The sequence below is a fragment of the Brachycentrus maculatus genome, unplaced genomic scaffold (assembly GCF_059751285.1).
Source record: "Brachycentrus maculatus isolate JH-2025_06_01 unplaced genomic scaffold, ASM5975128v1 h1tg000069l, whole genome shotgun sequence".
NCBI lineage: Eukaryota > Metazoa > Arthropoda > Insecta > Trichoptera > Brachycentridae > Brachycentrus > Brachycentrus maculatus.
The window spans coordinates 310345-329322 of NW_028280823.1; the positions used below are offsets into that span (position 1 = coordinate 310345).

Consider the following 18978-nt stretch of genomic DNA (forward strand, 5'->3'; position numbering starts at 1 on the left):
CTGATAGATTTTTATTTGCTAAAACTGATTTTAGTGCACCATTCACTCTGTTCCCAGCATTCACTCTCCTTTCTATGTCTTTATCAATCTTTCCATCCCTAGAAAACATACTACCCAAATATAAGAATCCTATTTTTATTGATATCTCTGTTGAAATATCAATAAATATATTTTTTGGCCTTTGCGGATCTTGTTATAATTTTTGTGAACTCTTGTGTTTATCAGATATATTTTCATTGTAATTCTTGTTTTTTTTATTCTTTAAAAATAGTAAGATTTTAGCATTTTTCAAATTGTTCAATTTAGTGAAGCGATTTCTTTTTCAGACCACACTTTTCACGTGTCGTTTTATGTAGCTTGGAATGTTTTTTATTGTAGCTAGCTTTTTTGAGCTTTTTGTGACTTGAAATAATCATAATCATGCCATTATGCCAAATAATAGCGTCTCAGGAGCTGATAACCTTAATAATATAGAGGGCTGTCATTGTACAATACAACCGTACGTTGTAAAACTTATTTATGTAAATTTCGAGATATATCTGTTTTATATGGAATAATTAATTAAAAATTAACTACTTTATGCCAAAAATTAAATACTACGTATTTCACAATATTCTTTCCTTCGTTGTAGTTAGATTTTATTAACAAAATGAACCGTGATAATTCAAAAATTAAATTTTAATCGCTAGCTGTTGGTGAGATAAAATCTTGCTACGTGACTATAAAGTATGGCATCAGTTTCATACTGAATCCATTAATAATATCGTATCATTTATCAGCGCCTCCGCTATCTACTAATTTCGTACGCTACATGATTTTTACTTTTATTGCGGAACGTCGATCCACCTATACTAAAAATGTGTCCGCTATTGCAGTCTATTTTTATCGTCTAATGCCGGTAAAGTTCGAACCGTAAAATCTCACGTTTAATATCCTTAATATGGATAGTGGATAGCCGGAGCCGATATTCTTTTATTCTCTCCAATATACATTACAGTTTATTTACACTTTCACTGTAATCGAGAAAAGAAATCGTATCCGGGTCCAAGGAGACCCGAGACCACCTCCGGCCTTGGGAAGAAATGTCGTAACGTGGCTATAATTAAACTGGTACCGAGATTAGATAAATATCTAGAGATTACACAATAATCATTTTATGTTCTCCTGGGAGAATCTTCACACGACATTCCACTGATTTCTCCGGAGACTATGTAATCAAATTATTTTCATGGCACGTGTTTTACTGCCACCTGTAACACGGTAATAAGGACATTATGTATTCTACTTCTCAACGCTTATGCATAAAATAAACACCTCCATCCGTACTCCATGATGCATAGGGCGCCGTATTAACCTGATCGTTACCTACATGAAGGCAAGATTTCTATTCAGACTCTAGACTCTAGACATCTACGAGTGGAAGTATGTTTAATATGGTATATAGAATATATTGTCCGCCTCCGTAGCGTAATGGTCAGAACGCTCGGCTACCGTGCTGGAGGTCCCGGGTCCGATTCCCAGGGGAGGGGGTCAAATAAATATAAGTGATATTTCGCTCTAATATTTATTCAATATTATCCTGAACCTGAAGCGGTGGGCTAATCATCTTTCCATCATGTGTTAACGATCAAGATCAATTAACTAAGATTAATTAATTAAGATTAGTTAACGATCATTGCCCTATGCACCATAGGGTATGGACGAGGGTTTGAAGAAGGAGAGAAGATATAGGAAATGATCTCTGCTTAGTAGTCTCATGAAAAAAATTCACCTTAAGGCGAATTAGAAATAATATATGTTGAAAGCATATATATTTAACCAGAAGGGTTCTAAAACTGTGAAAAGTTGAAGTCTTCTTACTGCCTCAAACCATCATCAAATTTTTCGCGACTTCTAACTTTTTAAAACTGACCACAAATCAAATATTTGTATTTTTTTGTTACAGTGACTTCAGACCAACTAGCTTGGAGAGGCGCCAGGAAGTTTGCAGGTTGAGGATTTACGAAGTGTTTGCCTGGGGGATTCCGCTCTTGATCGCCGGCACTGCTGCCATCCTGGACAAACTGCCGCCGGATCCACTGCGCCCCTTCCTCCGCCCAAGGTTCGGCGTCAGGAATTGCTGGTTTTATGGTAACAATTTTTTATCTTCTCCACAAGTGTGTTGTGTCTTTATTATAATTTATTGGCATGTTCTCTCTTTTTTCTTATCCCACCCCAATGGTGCATAGGGCACTGCATTATATAAACACAGTGTTATCTTGATCGTTAACACACGAATGGAAGGTGATCAGGTACCAGTCCAAGGTAATATTGAATAAATATTAGATTGAAAAAATCGCTTATATTTTTTTGACAATGTAAACGTTACATAGGTTTATCCATATGAATTCACTCAGCAAACATTATCTCGTCGTAATTTATATAGGCTTTTACATCAGTGTACTATATTTATTATAATAATAATATTTTTTTATCCTAGCGGGGTTAAGCAATAAATGCATCACTGATCAATATTCTGTTCTCTTAATTATGAACTTCTTAAGTCGGAAGTTGTATCAGAAACAAGATGCCTAATAAATAAAGATACCTACTACACTCAAAACTATACAGGTATCTGTAAAATCATCATTTATCATAATTGGATACTGGTGACAAATTTAGTCATTGCTTACATAAAACAAAACATGTCCTCAGTAAAAGTAGCATAGTTGCTGAGATATCAGCATTTTTTAAAATTTTTGAAACAAATACTTCACATAAATTTTCAATTCACAGCGCTACAAATAAAAGTATTTAATTTTTTTTTGTCGTATATAATGTTGAATTGTCGCACTTCCAAACCAATTTCATATTTTTTTTTTAATAAAGGGCATTACAGATTTTGCAACCAAAAATTGATAGAATTGGCCAAATTTTTCTCACCCTTTTCTATAAAGCTAAAAATAAAATAAAACTCTATACGAAATAGGTAGTTATCTTCAATTTATCTAGGTTTTTATATGATATTAGTATTAAAATGTATTAAACGCTCATTTTATTTTAATTAAGAGTATGTACGAGTATGACATGTTCGTCTTCGGTTTTATTTGTTTGAATGCGAGATGTTTTGTTAATACATATTATACAATAGATCATGACTACGTCTTAACGTAAACAAAACTTGGGTAGGCGGCATAAAATAAAGCTTAATCATTTATTACAAAGTTGTCATTTCCGGTACCATTCGCAAATTGCAAATAATAATTCAAGGAATTTATTCGTATTTAGTGGCGGTCTGCTGAACGAAATGTGTGATACTGACACAGCACTGTTTGCATTCGCTAACCATTGAGCGGAGTACGTTCATAAATTGATAGGCCATGTGGTCACTCGTCAGCTGCATATGTCACAGAGTGTTGTGTTTCACAAACAAATTGATAAAATATTTAGTAATGGAGACCGTGTTCACCGTTTACTGTTTAGCAGAACAATGCGATCCCACGCTTCACTTCTATGAAATTGGACTGACTGGCTTTGGAGAATTCCAACCACAATACAATGAACGCAAATGAAAATCATAAATTTTAGACTGCATGCGAAAAAGAGAAAGTCGTTCAACTTTTGAGTTTTCCCCTTCGATAAAAATTCTAATGTAATCATCGTTAGAATGTTTCCTCTTTTAATTCGTCGTTACTACTGATCAGGTCGCGTAGTATGCGATATTCGGGTTCAACTTTTCATAATACTATTCATGTATTTTGTACATATTTTATTAAAAAATAATGCAAAATATTTTTTACTCTGTTAGACGAATTTTCTAAAGGCGTTTAAAATGTGGATATTAGTAATATTATAATAATCAAAAGGACATTTTCGCGCACTGTGAATTTTAAGACTTTACGTTAGTTGACATTTGTTGGGCGCTACGCAGAAAAGAACCAATCCACGAATTGTAAATAATAATTAAATGGATTAGAATTACGTAAAAACGGATCATGACATATATAAAAAAATGCAAAATATATACGAGTATATGTATGACAAATAAATATTAGGATTGGTTATAAAAAGTTTTGTATTACCAGGAAAGTATGCAAATAAAATGTTAATATTTATCATTGTGTGAGTTATTGTGTATGTATTTATGTTCGTGAGATTAATACACATATGATAAATAGACATTTTTTAAAATTTGTAGTATTGTAGAGTAAGCTCCTTTTATTCCAATAAATCTTAAAAGTTTTAAACGCGAACAATTTCAATTACATAAATCCTATGTTCTATTATTTCGATTATTTATTGATGTCTCACAGAATCGAAACAATTTTAAAGTTTAAGAAATTGTAAGAAATATTGTTTTTTTTTAGGGATTAACTATTCGTACGGCCTCTCATCGGCTAGCTTAAGGGATCACTTATATACTTATGTATTATATACTTATGTAACGTTCACCATTCCGCCTAAGCTTGATAGCAGAATACATATACATTTACGAAGCAATAATATTTAATACATTATTTCCCCTAAATAAAAACGACGAAATTAAACACTTCGAAAAATATTATCTCGTTAAAGAAGCGTGTTTGTAATTCCGTCTGAATGACTCTTGTGTCGTCTAACACGGCACTTGCGTGTTATATTAATACGAATCAATAACTCACAGCATCAACTCTTCAGATAAATCTGCGGAGGATCGCGAACTCCGTAATTGCAACTCATTTTTATCACTTTTAGCAAACGGCCTGACTTACTCAAATGATATTTATGAGCCAGTGAGATAATTACGTCACTTATGATTTGAGAGGCACAATTTACTCCCACCTCCGTTATTTACAACGTGATCTTCTACTCGACACAAATTGGGCCACTTGTCCTTAATTATTTGCAATAAAATATTACATTACACTCTTCATTATTTGGGTGTTCGTCGTGATTTATGGAATTAAGTGCTCTATTGTCTTGATACTTTTATTATACAAGTGAGGTAAGATTTGTGGCCGTTTGTTTAGTTTTTTGCTCCAACGCGAGGTGCCTAAGACCCTAGGCCATGTGCATTGTGCAGGCCTACCTGGGCATACCACTATACAGTATCTACTCAATGAATTAGGGCCACGCAGAATTTTGCGCAATTTCTCAATTCAAACAGGAATAACTCAGAGAAAACCTTGAATAAAACAACATTGAATTTTATTTACACATGAACACTTTATTACGCTTCAATTATGCATATATTTTCATATAAATATAGTTAGTATTTAGTATTTCCACCTTTGGCAGAAATAACTGCCTCAATTCTTTTTGGCATACTTAAAATGCACTGTTTTATCGTGTTTTTTATTTCTTCGTCTTCTGACCAAATTTTTTGAATATTTTTTTTTAGACAGTCTACTGTCGGATTTGGAAATGAGTATACCTTATTTTTTAACATGCTCCATACGTTTTCTATAGGATTAAGGTCCGGAGAATTTCCAGGCCAGGGGAGCAAAGGCAGATTTTTGTTAGACAAAAATTTTATTATTGATTTAGCCCGGTGGCAAGGTGCCCCATCCTGCATGAAGGTGTATGGACCTTCTGTTGGGTCGAGTGTATGGTAGAAGGGCAATAAAATTCGTTCGAGGACCTGCTTATAGGAATTTTGGTTCATTGTTCCTTCCACGAAAAACAACGGCCCAGGTAAATTGTTAATAATACATGACCATATCATTGTTGCAGGGGGGTGTTTGATAACTTTTACCACACAGGCCTCATTGTAACGTTCCATTGGTGTTCTCCTGACGAATCGACGGCTCTCTGTCACGGCTTCTAACCGGCACTCATCACTAAAGATGACCTGATAAATAATGAAAATTTAAGTTTAATTCAAATATATAAGTTTATTTACTAAAATGATATGTTGAAAATTCAATTTAAATAAATACCTTTTTCCAATCATCTACCGAGTAATTTCGATGTAGCCTGGCCCATTTTAATCGATCCGCTTTCATTCGTGGTGTCAATTTTGGTACTTTTACGGGGCGCCTGCATTTCAGATTTACTTCGTAAAGACGTCGCCTCAGTGTTGATACCGATATATTTATACCCTCTTCTTCCAATTTTATTTTTAATGTTTTTGCTGATGCACTACGGTTTTCTAAGGCACTTTGAACGATTTTTCGATCAGTCCTCGGTGTTTTTTTTCTAATCCTACGACAGTTCTTTCGCCGATTGCTGGTGGCGGGTGACTGATTTTTTATTGATTTTGAAATTCTGTCCACTGTTTGACGAGAAACGTTTTCTTTTTTTGAAATTTCTCTATTAGATAGTATTCCTAATTTCAGTAGCACTATAACACTAGACTTTTTTTCCCTAGAAATGTCTTTACTTTTTCCCATTTTGTCCTTTTCAAAAAAAACACCTGTGTTTACAAAAAAAAATTATACTTTATGAACTAAAATTAAAAATTAAGTTTTTTTCACAAGACACGATAACTATATAATCTCTCTGAACAAAACAATAACCAGAACTCAAGAAACTTCACTAATAAATGAGATAGGACTATTTTTTTAACTTTCAACTATCTGTCTACCTGTGCTAATTAGGGACCTTTGTCAGAAAAAGGGTTTGAAATTTTGTAAAGGCTTAAATAATCCAGGTATATTTTACATATTATTGAAGGTAATATACATGATATTAGATGTCAATAGAAAACTTAAAGTATTTATGTAAAATAAATATAATAATCCAAAAGGTTTCAGAGTATTCAAAAAAATAATGGGTGGCCCTAATTCATTGAGTAGATACTGTAGATGGGCCTACAAAAGAAAGTACCTACGGTTAAACTTCTTTATAACGAATTTCTGTTCACCGAAAATTGTCTAAAACGATTATTATTTTATTAAATATAGAATTTTAACAATTTCTCTATCAAGATTTTTTTTATTGATATCTCAAACAAAAATATGGAGTCTGGGGAATCACAGAGGTCACCTATCATTGTCTGATTTAAGTGATCATTTTATACACTGTGTAACATTAACCATTCATTCCGTGATTTAAAATCACACTACTCAAATTTCGGAAATTATATTTATGCTTCAATTGGAAAGATCGTCTTCACCTATGTTTGAGATATCAGTTTAAAAATCTTCATATAAATAACTCTGCTCTAGCAAATACAGAATTTGTCAAAAAAAAATGTATACACTAAAAATATTATGACGTTCTTCATGTTATTTGCCTTCTTTATATGAGATTATCTCCCCTAATACTGATTAAGGATTTCGCCTAATTCTTCTTCTTCTACCCCTTTCGTTGGCCGGTTTTTAACTCGGTTGTACATCATTTCTTCTACACATTCACATTTACTCTGGTTCCATCCTTCTTTTGCCAATTCCTTGTTTCACTTTCATACATCAGTGTTGGGACTAGCACTGCCGCTTAGCTTCCGTGTGTATTGTATTACTTACTTGCATTAGTATGAAGGGAGTACAATATCTAACTGTATTTTTTTGGAGAAAATAAATTGTGGCCATTATTCCGTAATCTTTAACAACTCATTAGCCTATATTATGGTAAAATAACTGTGATAAACTCTAATGATCTATTCAATAACTGTGTCTATACATACACAAAAAAGGTAATTAACAAACGTTTCATTTAAGGGGCACCGCAACATTGTATTTTAATAGATATTGTATTTTAACCTGTATTTAAAAATAAAAATAAAGGAATAACCCGCAAAGTCCCAAATTTAAGAGGTTTGTCTGCAGGTAGAACAGTAATGATAGGGAAGGTTTTTTTTTAAATGTAGTTAATACTTTATATAGAATGATACATTTATTAAATTATATATGAAAAACGACTCAACTAGTCGTGTTTAAATTCATAAACTCTAAAAATGGCCTTGCACAAGTGTTTAATTTTTATGTTGATACAAGATTTTTAAATAATATTTATGTTTTGTACTGACATTTCTTGGTGGAACTGCATTTTATATAATAAAACAACTTATTTGATTTTTTTCCACTTTTATTTTATTTGACCAGTGACCGGGTAACGACGAAAACCGGTCACTGGCCAAATAAAATAAAATGGAATAAAATAAATAGAATAGACTATATATTTATTGTTTTATTATATTTGTAATAATTGTTTGTTTGATTTATTTCATAGTTACTAATTCTTTCTGTATTTTATTTTATTTAAAAAAAATCGTAAGTAAAGTTTTATGCTCAACGAAATATGTACATATTAAAATTGGTTGCAGTACCCCTTAAGGAAGAAATCGTGCGTGTTAAAAAAGTAATTAATCCACAAAACAATAGCTGTCTTTTTATTAAAGTTTTTTTTTAAGAAATGTCGGCTTAATAGCATGTAATCTTTCATATTACAGTTAAGACTATTTATAAATTTTCTTAGAATAAATCTATTAAAAACAAAAAGTATTCCTTGAATCAGAAAAATCAAACCAAGAAAGGTTATAACAATCAAAATTATAACTTTATAATAATATTGAATAAATCGAACTGAGTAAGATTAAAAACAAAATTTTGGTATTCATTCGTAACAAACTTCATGTAAGGTTTTTTTAAAGCCGTATAAATGTCCATATTTACTTTTTATGTAAGTTATGATTATAACCTTTACATTTTCTGAGAATTTAGAAATCTGCGTTTAAATTTAAATTATAATTGATTAATGTATTTCAAATATAAGAATATTTATTATAAAAGTTACATACATATATTAAAACTTCAATTACCATATACTGGTTCCTAAACTCTAGTACCCTAGTAAAAGTCAATACTCACTGAAAATTTCTGTATGTCACCATATTGCGATATTTGAATAATAATAAATAATAATAAAACCCTTATCCGCACCCCAATGGTGCATAGGGCACTGTGTCATATAAACGCAGTGTTATCTTGATCGTTTACACATGAAGGAAAGGTGATCAGCCCTCCGCTTCAGGTACCAGTCCATGGTAATATTGAATAAATATTACAGTGAAAAAATCACTTATATTTATTTTACCCCCCTTGGGAATCGAACCCGGGACCTCCAGAACGGTAGCCGAGCGTGCTGACCATTACACTACGAAGGCGGACAAAATTGAATACCTACATTATAATGAGGTGTATTATTATTATTATTTTATTATTTTCAATTTTCAATTCAAACCCTTATCTGCACCCAAATGGTGCATAGGGCACTGCATCATATAAACGCAGTACACTACGGAGGCAGACAGAGAATTTAAATTTAATGGCAGTAAAATGCATACATTAAAAGAGTGTTCAAATGAGGTTACGCGGAGCTATCAAATTCAATTGTATAATTTATATTTGAAGCACTAACTTTGTGATTTTCCATTTTATAATTAAAATGTAACTTGTTTTAAAATCACTATAAATATTTTATTATAACTTAATTATAATGTTTACAGTATTAATCAGTCTTGATAAAGAAGCGGTTAGCTTCGAAACCGGTATACATTATAATTAAGTTATAATAAAATATTTATAGTGATGTTACATTTTAATTATACATAAATTCAATAGCGTTTTTGTGTATCCTCAACAATTAAAATAATAATTTAGGATAATTTATATAGTGCTATTTTCGTAAAATACTACCTCAAGGGCGCTAATTCAGATGTGGATTATGACATGAAGATGATAATGATAGATTAAAATAAATATTTTAAAGAAGAATCAGTCTCAACAAGAGCTCTATCTCTTTTTTGGAGAGGCACAGCGAATCGAAATACCAAAGTTTTCCATATGAATAAATGTTTAAAATGTATTTAGTTATACTTAAAAATGTAAATATATTAAATAAATAAAAATAAATAAAAAAGGAAAGAAGAAAAACTTCGTCAACCGGCTGAGTCTAAAGGGAAGTGGAGTGCCGTATTGTAATGCCGCGGAAGCTATTGTAGAGACTGTTCTATATTATCAAGCTGTAGCTTATAGATTATCATCTATAGCTATAATCATGTTTCTGGCGTTTCCCAGTATGTAAAATAATCCGGTTAGGAAGATATGTATGTAAGACCATACATACATACATACAAATAAAAGGGTCTCTGCTAAATAAAAGCTTTCCCAATCCAACCATAGACAGCTCCAGTGAACTCACCCTGGGTATTAAGAACATGGTGGTAGATTGTACAAACCAGTAAGATAATTAATACTTACATGCCCCGCTGACAGTGATAGGGATATTGTAAGCATTAGTAATATTTTTTTTTAATATTTGATTGTGAGAAAGTGCGTGTCAATCAATTAAATACCGATATATGATTCAAAATTTCATTTTAATGAATATTTATTTTATTTTAATGGATGGGTCCCAATGGAAACCAAGATTTTCTATACCGGAGTTGAGAACGTGGCGGGAGCTTTCAAACTACATTATGCTATATTTCTTTACTCTTTTTGATGAGTTGAATATTATATTGTATATTTTCTCTTCAGGTGACATGGAAATCTTGACATTCTTCTTCGGGCCGATTGGTTTCCTGCTCCTCGTGAACCTGATGCTGTTTGCTTCTACTGCCAGGCAACTGACTTGTGGACTCTGGAAGAGAGAGGACGTCAAATCTACAACTGAAAGGTAACGTTTACTTTTTATATTTTATTTATTCATTTCGCACACAACAAATTATTAATCTCTTGGTAAATACCTATTTCTTTAAATGTGTTATTTACCCTCGGTCGGTAGCTAAGAATAAAAAAGGTCGTATGCGAATATTTAAGCTCTTTTTTTATCTGTCATTGTACAGTAAAACCTTGATATAACGGACTAGTTTAGGGGAGGGGTGTCTGTTAAAGCCGGAGGTTTGTTTTTCCGATATTTCAATTAGGAACGTATGAAAAAATCTAAGCATGCATGCGATCTGTATTATTCGCTGTTTAACGTGTAGCGATTTAAAAAAAATCTCGAAATGAACGAATCAAGAACATTTTTTACCTATATCAATAAAGACGATAATTAATAAACGCAAAATGTTTTATTTCATTTTTACAAACCGCTACGGATAGCATAGTTTACTTTTCAGGTGAAATGAGTAGTAGTAGAAAAAGTAACATAAAACACTGTTCTGTAAAATACGTCAAACGTACATACGACGCGTCGTATGTACGTTTGACGTATTTTACAGTCGCGACGGTTAGTCAGTAGAGCGACGATAAATATTCACTTTTTTATTACATTTATTATTAGATTAAAACCAATATTTTTAGCTTTTCCACTTTTTTATTTGACCAGCGACCGGGTTTCGTCGTTACCGACATCATCAGACTGGTGGAAAAAAAAGTGGAAAAGCTAAACATATTGGTTTTAATCTAATAATAAATTAAAAATGCAATTCCATCACGAAGTGTCAGTGGATAATATAAATTTTTTATTACAATTGTTTTTTGTCTTCGAAGATTCTACAAACACGTTTAAATAATATTCACTTGAACGACTTTGTATACTGCTACATACATATGCCATATATGTATATGGATTAGGGAAATCAATGGAATAAATCAGGGACAATCCAAGAAGCGTGAAATTAAACTGTTTGTAGAGGGTAGGGATACTCGCTACCCTTAAAACGGTAACGGAGGGAAATGACTAGCCTCTTCCGTTCTACTTCGGATGAAATATACGATTAACAGATATTAGCCTCTACAATTCCTTATGCGAGTCGGTGATTACGTCAAAGGACATGTCTCTAACTCAAAACAATTATTTACTACGACATTGAATTGAAGGGTTTTGAACAAAAACTGCATAACCAACATAATGTTTGAAAATTAATATATACACTTTAAACGATTCTGGATTAATATTAGTCCGCCTCCGTAGTGTAATGGTCAGCACGCTCGGCTACCGTACTGGAGGTCCCGGGTTCGATTCCCAGGGAGGGTCAAATAAATATAAGTGATTTTTTCACTCTAATATTTATTCAATATTACCCTGGACTGGTACCTGAAGCGGAGGGCTGATCACCTTTCCTTCATGTGTTAATGATCAAGATAACACTGCGTTTATATGATGCAGTGCCCTATGCACCATTGGGGTGCGGATAAGGGTTTGAATGAATGAATATTTATAAGTTAAAAGTAACAACCCTCACAGTAACATTTTTTTTCCGACAAATTTGTTGAATTAAATAATTATTTATTTCATTCGATATATGTATAACGAAATTCATTCAAACAAAATATTTACGACCTGCTTTTGCAGTCAGTTTTTGTAATTTTGTTTTATGGCTATCAATGTTTGTTGAATTGGGAAATACTTGTCAAAATAGTGAAAATAATTGCCTTTTCGTTACAATATCAAAATTTAACGACATTACTGAATAGAATATAAAAATAAATAAAAAATTCAAGGGAATTTAACAGAAAATAGTATCTTATTTCGTGTATGTTTTGAATTTCACAAATTGTGGTTACTACGAGTAAATACGTCTCATGTGGCTACAGCCATTGTCATCCATTCAAAGAGAAAACCAACAAAAGCTTCCTACTTAGTTACATTATATTATTTTATACATTCAAAGTAAAGAACAGACCACAGACAGGCCTAGCGGCTATTCCCATCCTTCCCCGTACGTCCTCAGTTCTCCGAGTAGCCATTCAATTCTCTATTGACTTTAATTACCCACTAACAGTCTAGCATGTTGGCTCATTTAGCGGTATTCTTTGACGGAGGAAATCGTCAAAACAATAATAGGTAATTTATTTATTCTCATCGTTAATAGACAGACATTTCTAAGAATAATTACCGCTTAAATACTTGAGCGATTAGAGCCTGTCGCTGTCGCGAAAGCGAAGCAATTACAAATCCAAAAATGACTAAGGACTACGTTCAAACTTTATTTTTTAAACTTTTACAACTTTTCGTAGCTCTCCGAATATTGTAAATTGCGTATTTGTACGTAAAAATGTTGCAAATCTTATACTTTATTTGCGTCTTTCCGGCACAGGAGGTATGAACTTGAAAGTTTACTAAAATATTTACGTAATACCCTCTTTCAAACTTTTACCAATATCTCAATTTTCGGTTGTTGGAAAATATTGCTTCTCAACAATAAGCCTATTTTATAAAAGGATTTAAATAATAAAACATACTTGCGGAGTTATTTTATATTCATTATCTTGTTGTTATTCATGGAATTGTCTGGTTTATTCTAAGATTTTATGTGAAAAAATAAACGGTCTTATTTTATTTTATTTTTATTTCAAAGGTTCAGTGATATATGAATTTGAGTACTAATCAAGCCACGGTTTAGGGTTCAGTATTCGTCAAGTCGCAACTTAATTTTCTCTGAATCCAGGTAACATTTTACGTACTTGAGCTTTGTCTTAAAATACCGTTTTTGCATTGAAAAAATAAGATTTTCTTCAAAAGAATTATATGGTTTTGAAAAAAAGGAGATATTGAGAGGTAAGGAAAAATTATAAAAATATTTTTTTATACATATTCTAAAAAACAAAAAAAAATATTTAATTTATATTGTTTTTAAAAATCGGGTGTAGACACAAGTGCAGCCCTGACCGCGGCTGAAGGGATTCTGATTTGAACACTTCAGCCAAGCTTGAGATCTCAGCCTTAAGATATTATTTTACTATTATTCTTCTTCTTCTTCTAACCCTTATCCGCACCCCATGGTGCATAAGGCGCTGCATTGTATAAACGCAGTGTTATCTTGATCATTATTAACACATGAAGGAAAGGTGATCAACCCTCCGCTTCAGGTTACCAGTCCAGGGTAATATTGAATTAATACTATTATTACTATTATTTACTGTTATTTAAGGATGAAATAGTTTTAAACAAAAATTGTCATGAACATATTACTAAAAATAAGGATAAAATAAGACTGCCATTGTTGAAAAAAACCGAGTCGCAAAATTGTTTAATATATAAGGGTTTGAAAATGTTTGATAAGATGCCTGAACGTATGAAGAATGAAAAGAGTCTGAAAGAATTAAAAAATAAATGTTTTGTAAGGAAATGTAAATATATATATATATATATATATATATATATATATATATATATATATATATATATATATATATATATATATATATATATATATATATATATATATATATATATATATATATATATATATTTCTATCTAATTTAATATTTTAATATGTCGCATTGTAGTATTTTAAAAGTGTTTATTTCCACTTGCAGGGCCGCCCTGGGAAGGGTCTGCATGAAGCTAGTGGTGGTGATGGGAGTGACCTGGGTGGCTGACGTCGTCTCGTGGGCCATCGGGGGCCCCAACTATGTCTGGTACATCACGGACCTCATCAACGCTCTCCAAGGAGTTCTCATCTTCATCGTAGTTGGATGCCAACCTCAGGTAACAATCACTATTTTATAATTTATATTTGAAGCACTAATTTTGTGATTTTCCATTTTATAATTAAAATGTTACTTTGTTTTTAAATCGCTATAAATATTTTATTATAACTTAATTATAACGTCTACCGGTTTCGAAGCTAACCGCTTCTTTATCAAGACTGATTAATACTAAAATGCTATCTGTCTAAATATATTACACGCTAAATTAATTATAATGTCTACCTACTACTACTACGGTTAAAAAGGCAATTAATACTAATTTACAACTAATAAATACAGTAAATGATTTTGCAGTCTTGATAAAGAAGCGGTTAGCTTCGAAATCGGTAGACATTATAATTGAGTTATAACAAAATATTTATAGTGATTTTAAAACAAAGTTACATTTGAATTATATTACTATTTTTAAATTGTAAAAAAAAATATTTTCCATTGGTCTGGGTGTTTGTGATGCATTTTTCACATTTATCTTCCCTTACTATCCTACCTCTAAGACAATCCTCTAAATCTAGAAGCTTTAGAGTTTATTGGTCCTGTTTTATTCTGCACCAAATATAAGGATTTTGTGTAATAAATAAGTTTTTAGCAGAAATTTATCAAAATAATAATTAAATATTTTATTACAAAATTTACCCATCATTAACTAATTGTGTTTTCTCTCTCAGGTCTGGGCTGCTGTAAAGAAGTTGTGGTGCCTGAAGAAGTTTCGTAGCAACGTTACCAACACTACTGGAGCTCCGATGAATTCCTCCTCGCAAGGATTACCTTCGATGGGAGATTCCGTCACCAACAACACCATAGCCAACACCAATAATTCCAACATTAAAATACCCATGGAGACAGTGTGTTAAAATCCTATCTGCCGTAGGAGAATTTAAAGACTTATTCTTAGCCAACCAAAGCATCATCCTTTATTGAAATACAAACATTGTAGAATTATCCCATCATTTTTAGGATTAAGCTCTAATACTCACGAAATTAACGGACTCGAAGACTTGTGTACTTTCATTGCATAAAACTATTTTCCGCTTTAGTCATTATTTGGCACAATTATATGGACAAAAGTAAACCAGATCTATAAGGGATGCAACCATTGAAATACTTAAGATTTAATCGTAAATACCATTGCACAATTTATATTTTTTCATTTCCGAGCTTTGTAATTTGTAAGAGAAAGTATTTTAGCTACTTAATTCAATGTTATTAAATTATAGTTAAAATCTCAACCATTCCGTGCACAAATTATACTGAACATTTTTTTCATAATATTTGTAACCATAAAAAAATAATTGAGTCACAAAAATGGTTTAAGCATTTTTTTTTAAGATTTAAAAATAATTAATATATCTAGGTTTAACAATTGGATGTTGTAGTGAATGTCTCGTTGGATAGATGTTAGGTGTATTTTTATATGGACAAATTCGAATAGTAACAAGATAGCAGATTTTCAAAATGTAGAATCAGTGTAATATGTAAAATGTTACTTTTCAAATAGCAGCTCCGAATATTATGAGGCTAAATTGTATCCTGCATAAGATGAATTATTTTTTGTGATAAACAAAAAATAACAGCATTGAAGCTGTAAGTATAATTTATATATTATATAAGTCGTGTACATAAGATGTTTAGATTGTTTTGACTAACACTTACCTGTAATATTAATTGTAAATATATGATTTTAGTATGCACATTTTCAAATGTGCAGATATTTTGATAATTTAATGGTACAAGATTATTTGATTATCATAATTGACTTCTTTAATGTTATAGAAGTTTTAGTCATCTTTAGGCTTACTTTTAAAGTGTAAACAACGATACTTAGACTTAGCTTTTATTTGAATTTGTGTTTTTCCCGTCTCGTGAAAAACAACATCATTCGATGACTTAAAGGGCAACTTTAATTTATAGTAATTTTTGTTGCTTATTTAAAATATTTTTATACTAAATAAGAAAGCTTTACTTCAGTGTCAACTATGAATGGCTTTATTTACTCTCTTACTGCCGTAGCTTATTTATTTTTCAGTATTAAAACATTTCTTTGTTGGAGATATTACTTAGAAATGTCTTCTGAAGCTTTTTATTATACACACTTCCAATTTCGGCAAATTATAAGAAACCTGCATTTCTTAGGTCATTCCTTTTCTTTTAATTTAAATTTTACCTTAACAGATAGCTAAATGTGTTTATAGTAGTGACAATGTGCAAAGTTTATAAAAAAAAAAACAAAAAAAAACTTGCCAAACTTCTATTTAAAAATAAATAAATGTTATTTTCAAGATATTTTACCAATTTTATTTCACTATCCTTCTATTTTATATGAAATTACTAAATCCAAAAGAAAAGTGTTATTGAAAGATAAGGAGTTAAAAAAATATATATAAAAAGAATCTTTCAGTACATATTCTAAAAAAAAAATTGGGCGTGAAGTCTCTTTGGGCTCTCAGTGCAGCCAGACGCTTACTGAATTCTATTATTGCGAGTAAGACTTAAGGACAACACAGATAAGGATATTTAAAATAAAATAAAAGTAAGTACTATAAAATAAAATTTCTCCGCAAAATATTTTTGAAAATGGATTGTGAAAAAGTAAAACAATTATTCTATTTTTAAAATTTCATCTGCCAAAATTTTACTAGTCTCTTGACATTTCAAAATGAATCAAATAAAACCTCTACGTACAAAATCAGACTGTGAGAAATATTTGAGTAAACACAGAGTAAAGGAACTGCTCGATTTTCTTTTGGAACATGTGATAATTAGTCAACCCGAGGATCCTCTGATATTCTTAGTCGATTTATTAGATAAATGCATGCTGTCCCGCATGAAAATTACAGAACCACCGATGCTGTTTAGCGAAGAGTAAGTATTTATGTAGCTCTTGCCGAGTGAGTTCTTGTAAACTCGGCTGTTTTTGAGTTATTTTATTTTTTTATTCAATATTTAATTTATTTCGTGCAAAATCATAGATAACCTAAAATTCAACGTATATGTTGGGTAAAAATTTTATGATTATGAATTATGAATTTGAGTGCAACATTGTGTCAAAATTTCAAAACAATTGGTGAATCACTTCAGGAGATTTAAAAATTTTAACAAGAAAGATTTACACATATATTTATAAAGATGAAGCCAGAAATAAATTTGATTACACAGGTAGAGAGAGCAGTCAAAAAGTCTTAACACACTAAGGACAGGAAAGGTACTTTTACCTGTTTGGTCAATTGATGCTTGAGTACGGGAAGGGTATTTTTACCTTTTGCACTGGTCTCATTTCAAATTCAGAAGAGAAGGAATTACATATTTAATGTTTTTATATGAATAAGTACAATATTTTTGTTAAGGTCTTAACTATATGTACATAATTATCAAATCCCGTCGCCAGCTAGTAAAAAACACCCGTCCTTAGTGTGTTTTTAAATATAAAGACATTGGCTTCAAAAATATCAAAACTGATTTACTTTGACCCTATATAACTAAACTATATTTGTATATACAATGTCATTTGTGGATCGTACAATATTGACATATGTAGTAGCTGTGCGGAATAGTGATTTATTGTTAAATGTCTCTTACATTCATTCCTAATAAACCAAACTTAAGTGCCATGTAACCGGTTCCTATTTTTTATAAATACTTTTGATAAGTTTCACGTTTTTTATTACGTAGTCCGCCAGACGAATGTTTAGTTATTAAGGGTGAAATTATATTTGTAGATAAACATTTCAAATTTTTCTCGGAGTCTTCAAATGTCATATTATGTTTTATTTTTCAGTCATATTTTACAAATATTTAAAAGTTTTAATCCTACCATGAGTGGTAATATTTCAAAACAGCAATACTACACGGGCATGGCTTCTATGGGAATCATTAATCCCCCTCCACCCCCCCTGACGCCAGATGGAATGATAAATAAAATGGAATTTGTAAGGGAGGCAACTAAGTGCTTTAAAAATTACATACACACAATTATGAATGCTCGTTGAAGAAAATATTTATTTTTAAATTGTTAAAGAGATATTAATTTTAAAAATAAAACATTTATTTTCAACCAAAATTAATGCCTGCCACTGTATCTGTTGAATATTTGACTAATATGTGTTGCTCTGATACTGAAACCCACTCTGGTTAAAATAAATATTAAGAAAGAGAATCCTTTTAAAATATATATCAGATTTATTTGAATAAGTAACCATTTGCATCTGTATTTGTTTAAATAACTTAATACATATGTAACAGATTTATGTAACTTGTATCTTATAATTTTTTTTTATCTTGACTCTTTTTAAGCAAACTTTTATTTCTTAAAGGGTAATTTGGTCTTGAGGAAGAAATGTTTGCTTTGATAATTGATATAATCTCATGGCCCATACGGGCTGTTTTAGAACTGTTTTGCCATTCATATGCGTGCATACGCATATGAATGGCAAATAGATAATTGATATAATTTCATGGCCCATACGGGCTGTTTTAGAACTGTTCAATGGAGATAATAGATAGAACTGTTTTGCCATTCATATGCGTGCATACGCATATGAATGGCAAATGGATAATTGATATAATCTCATGGCCCATACGGGCTGTTTTAGAACTGTTTTGCCATTCATATGCGTGCATACGCACGCATATGAATGGCAA

At 31.3% G+C, this 18978-nt stretch overlaps 1 protein-coding gene across 1 annotated transcript in view; it reads left to right on the forward strand.

Annotated features, from left to right (window-relative positions):
• The window catches only part of LOC148311213 (putative G protein-coupled receptor Mth-like 1), a 190345-nt gene extending 173724 nt beyond the window's left edge, over positions 1-16621 (forward strand). The window contains exons 3-6 of the mRNA XM_088256913.1: positions 1946-2130; positions 10440-10578; positions 14170-14341; positions 15009-16621. Coding sequence (XP_088113039.1) covers positions 1946-2130; positions 10440-10578; positions 14170-14341; positions 15009-15194 — 682 coding nt within the window. The 3' untranslated portion in view covers positions 15195-16621. The remainder of the gene's footprint in view (positions 1-1945; positions 2131-10439; positions 10579-14169; positions 14342-15008) is intronic.
• The last annotated feature ends 2357 nt before the right edge of the window (positions 16622-18978 follow it).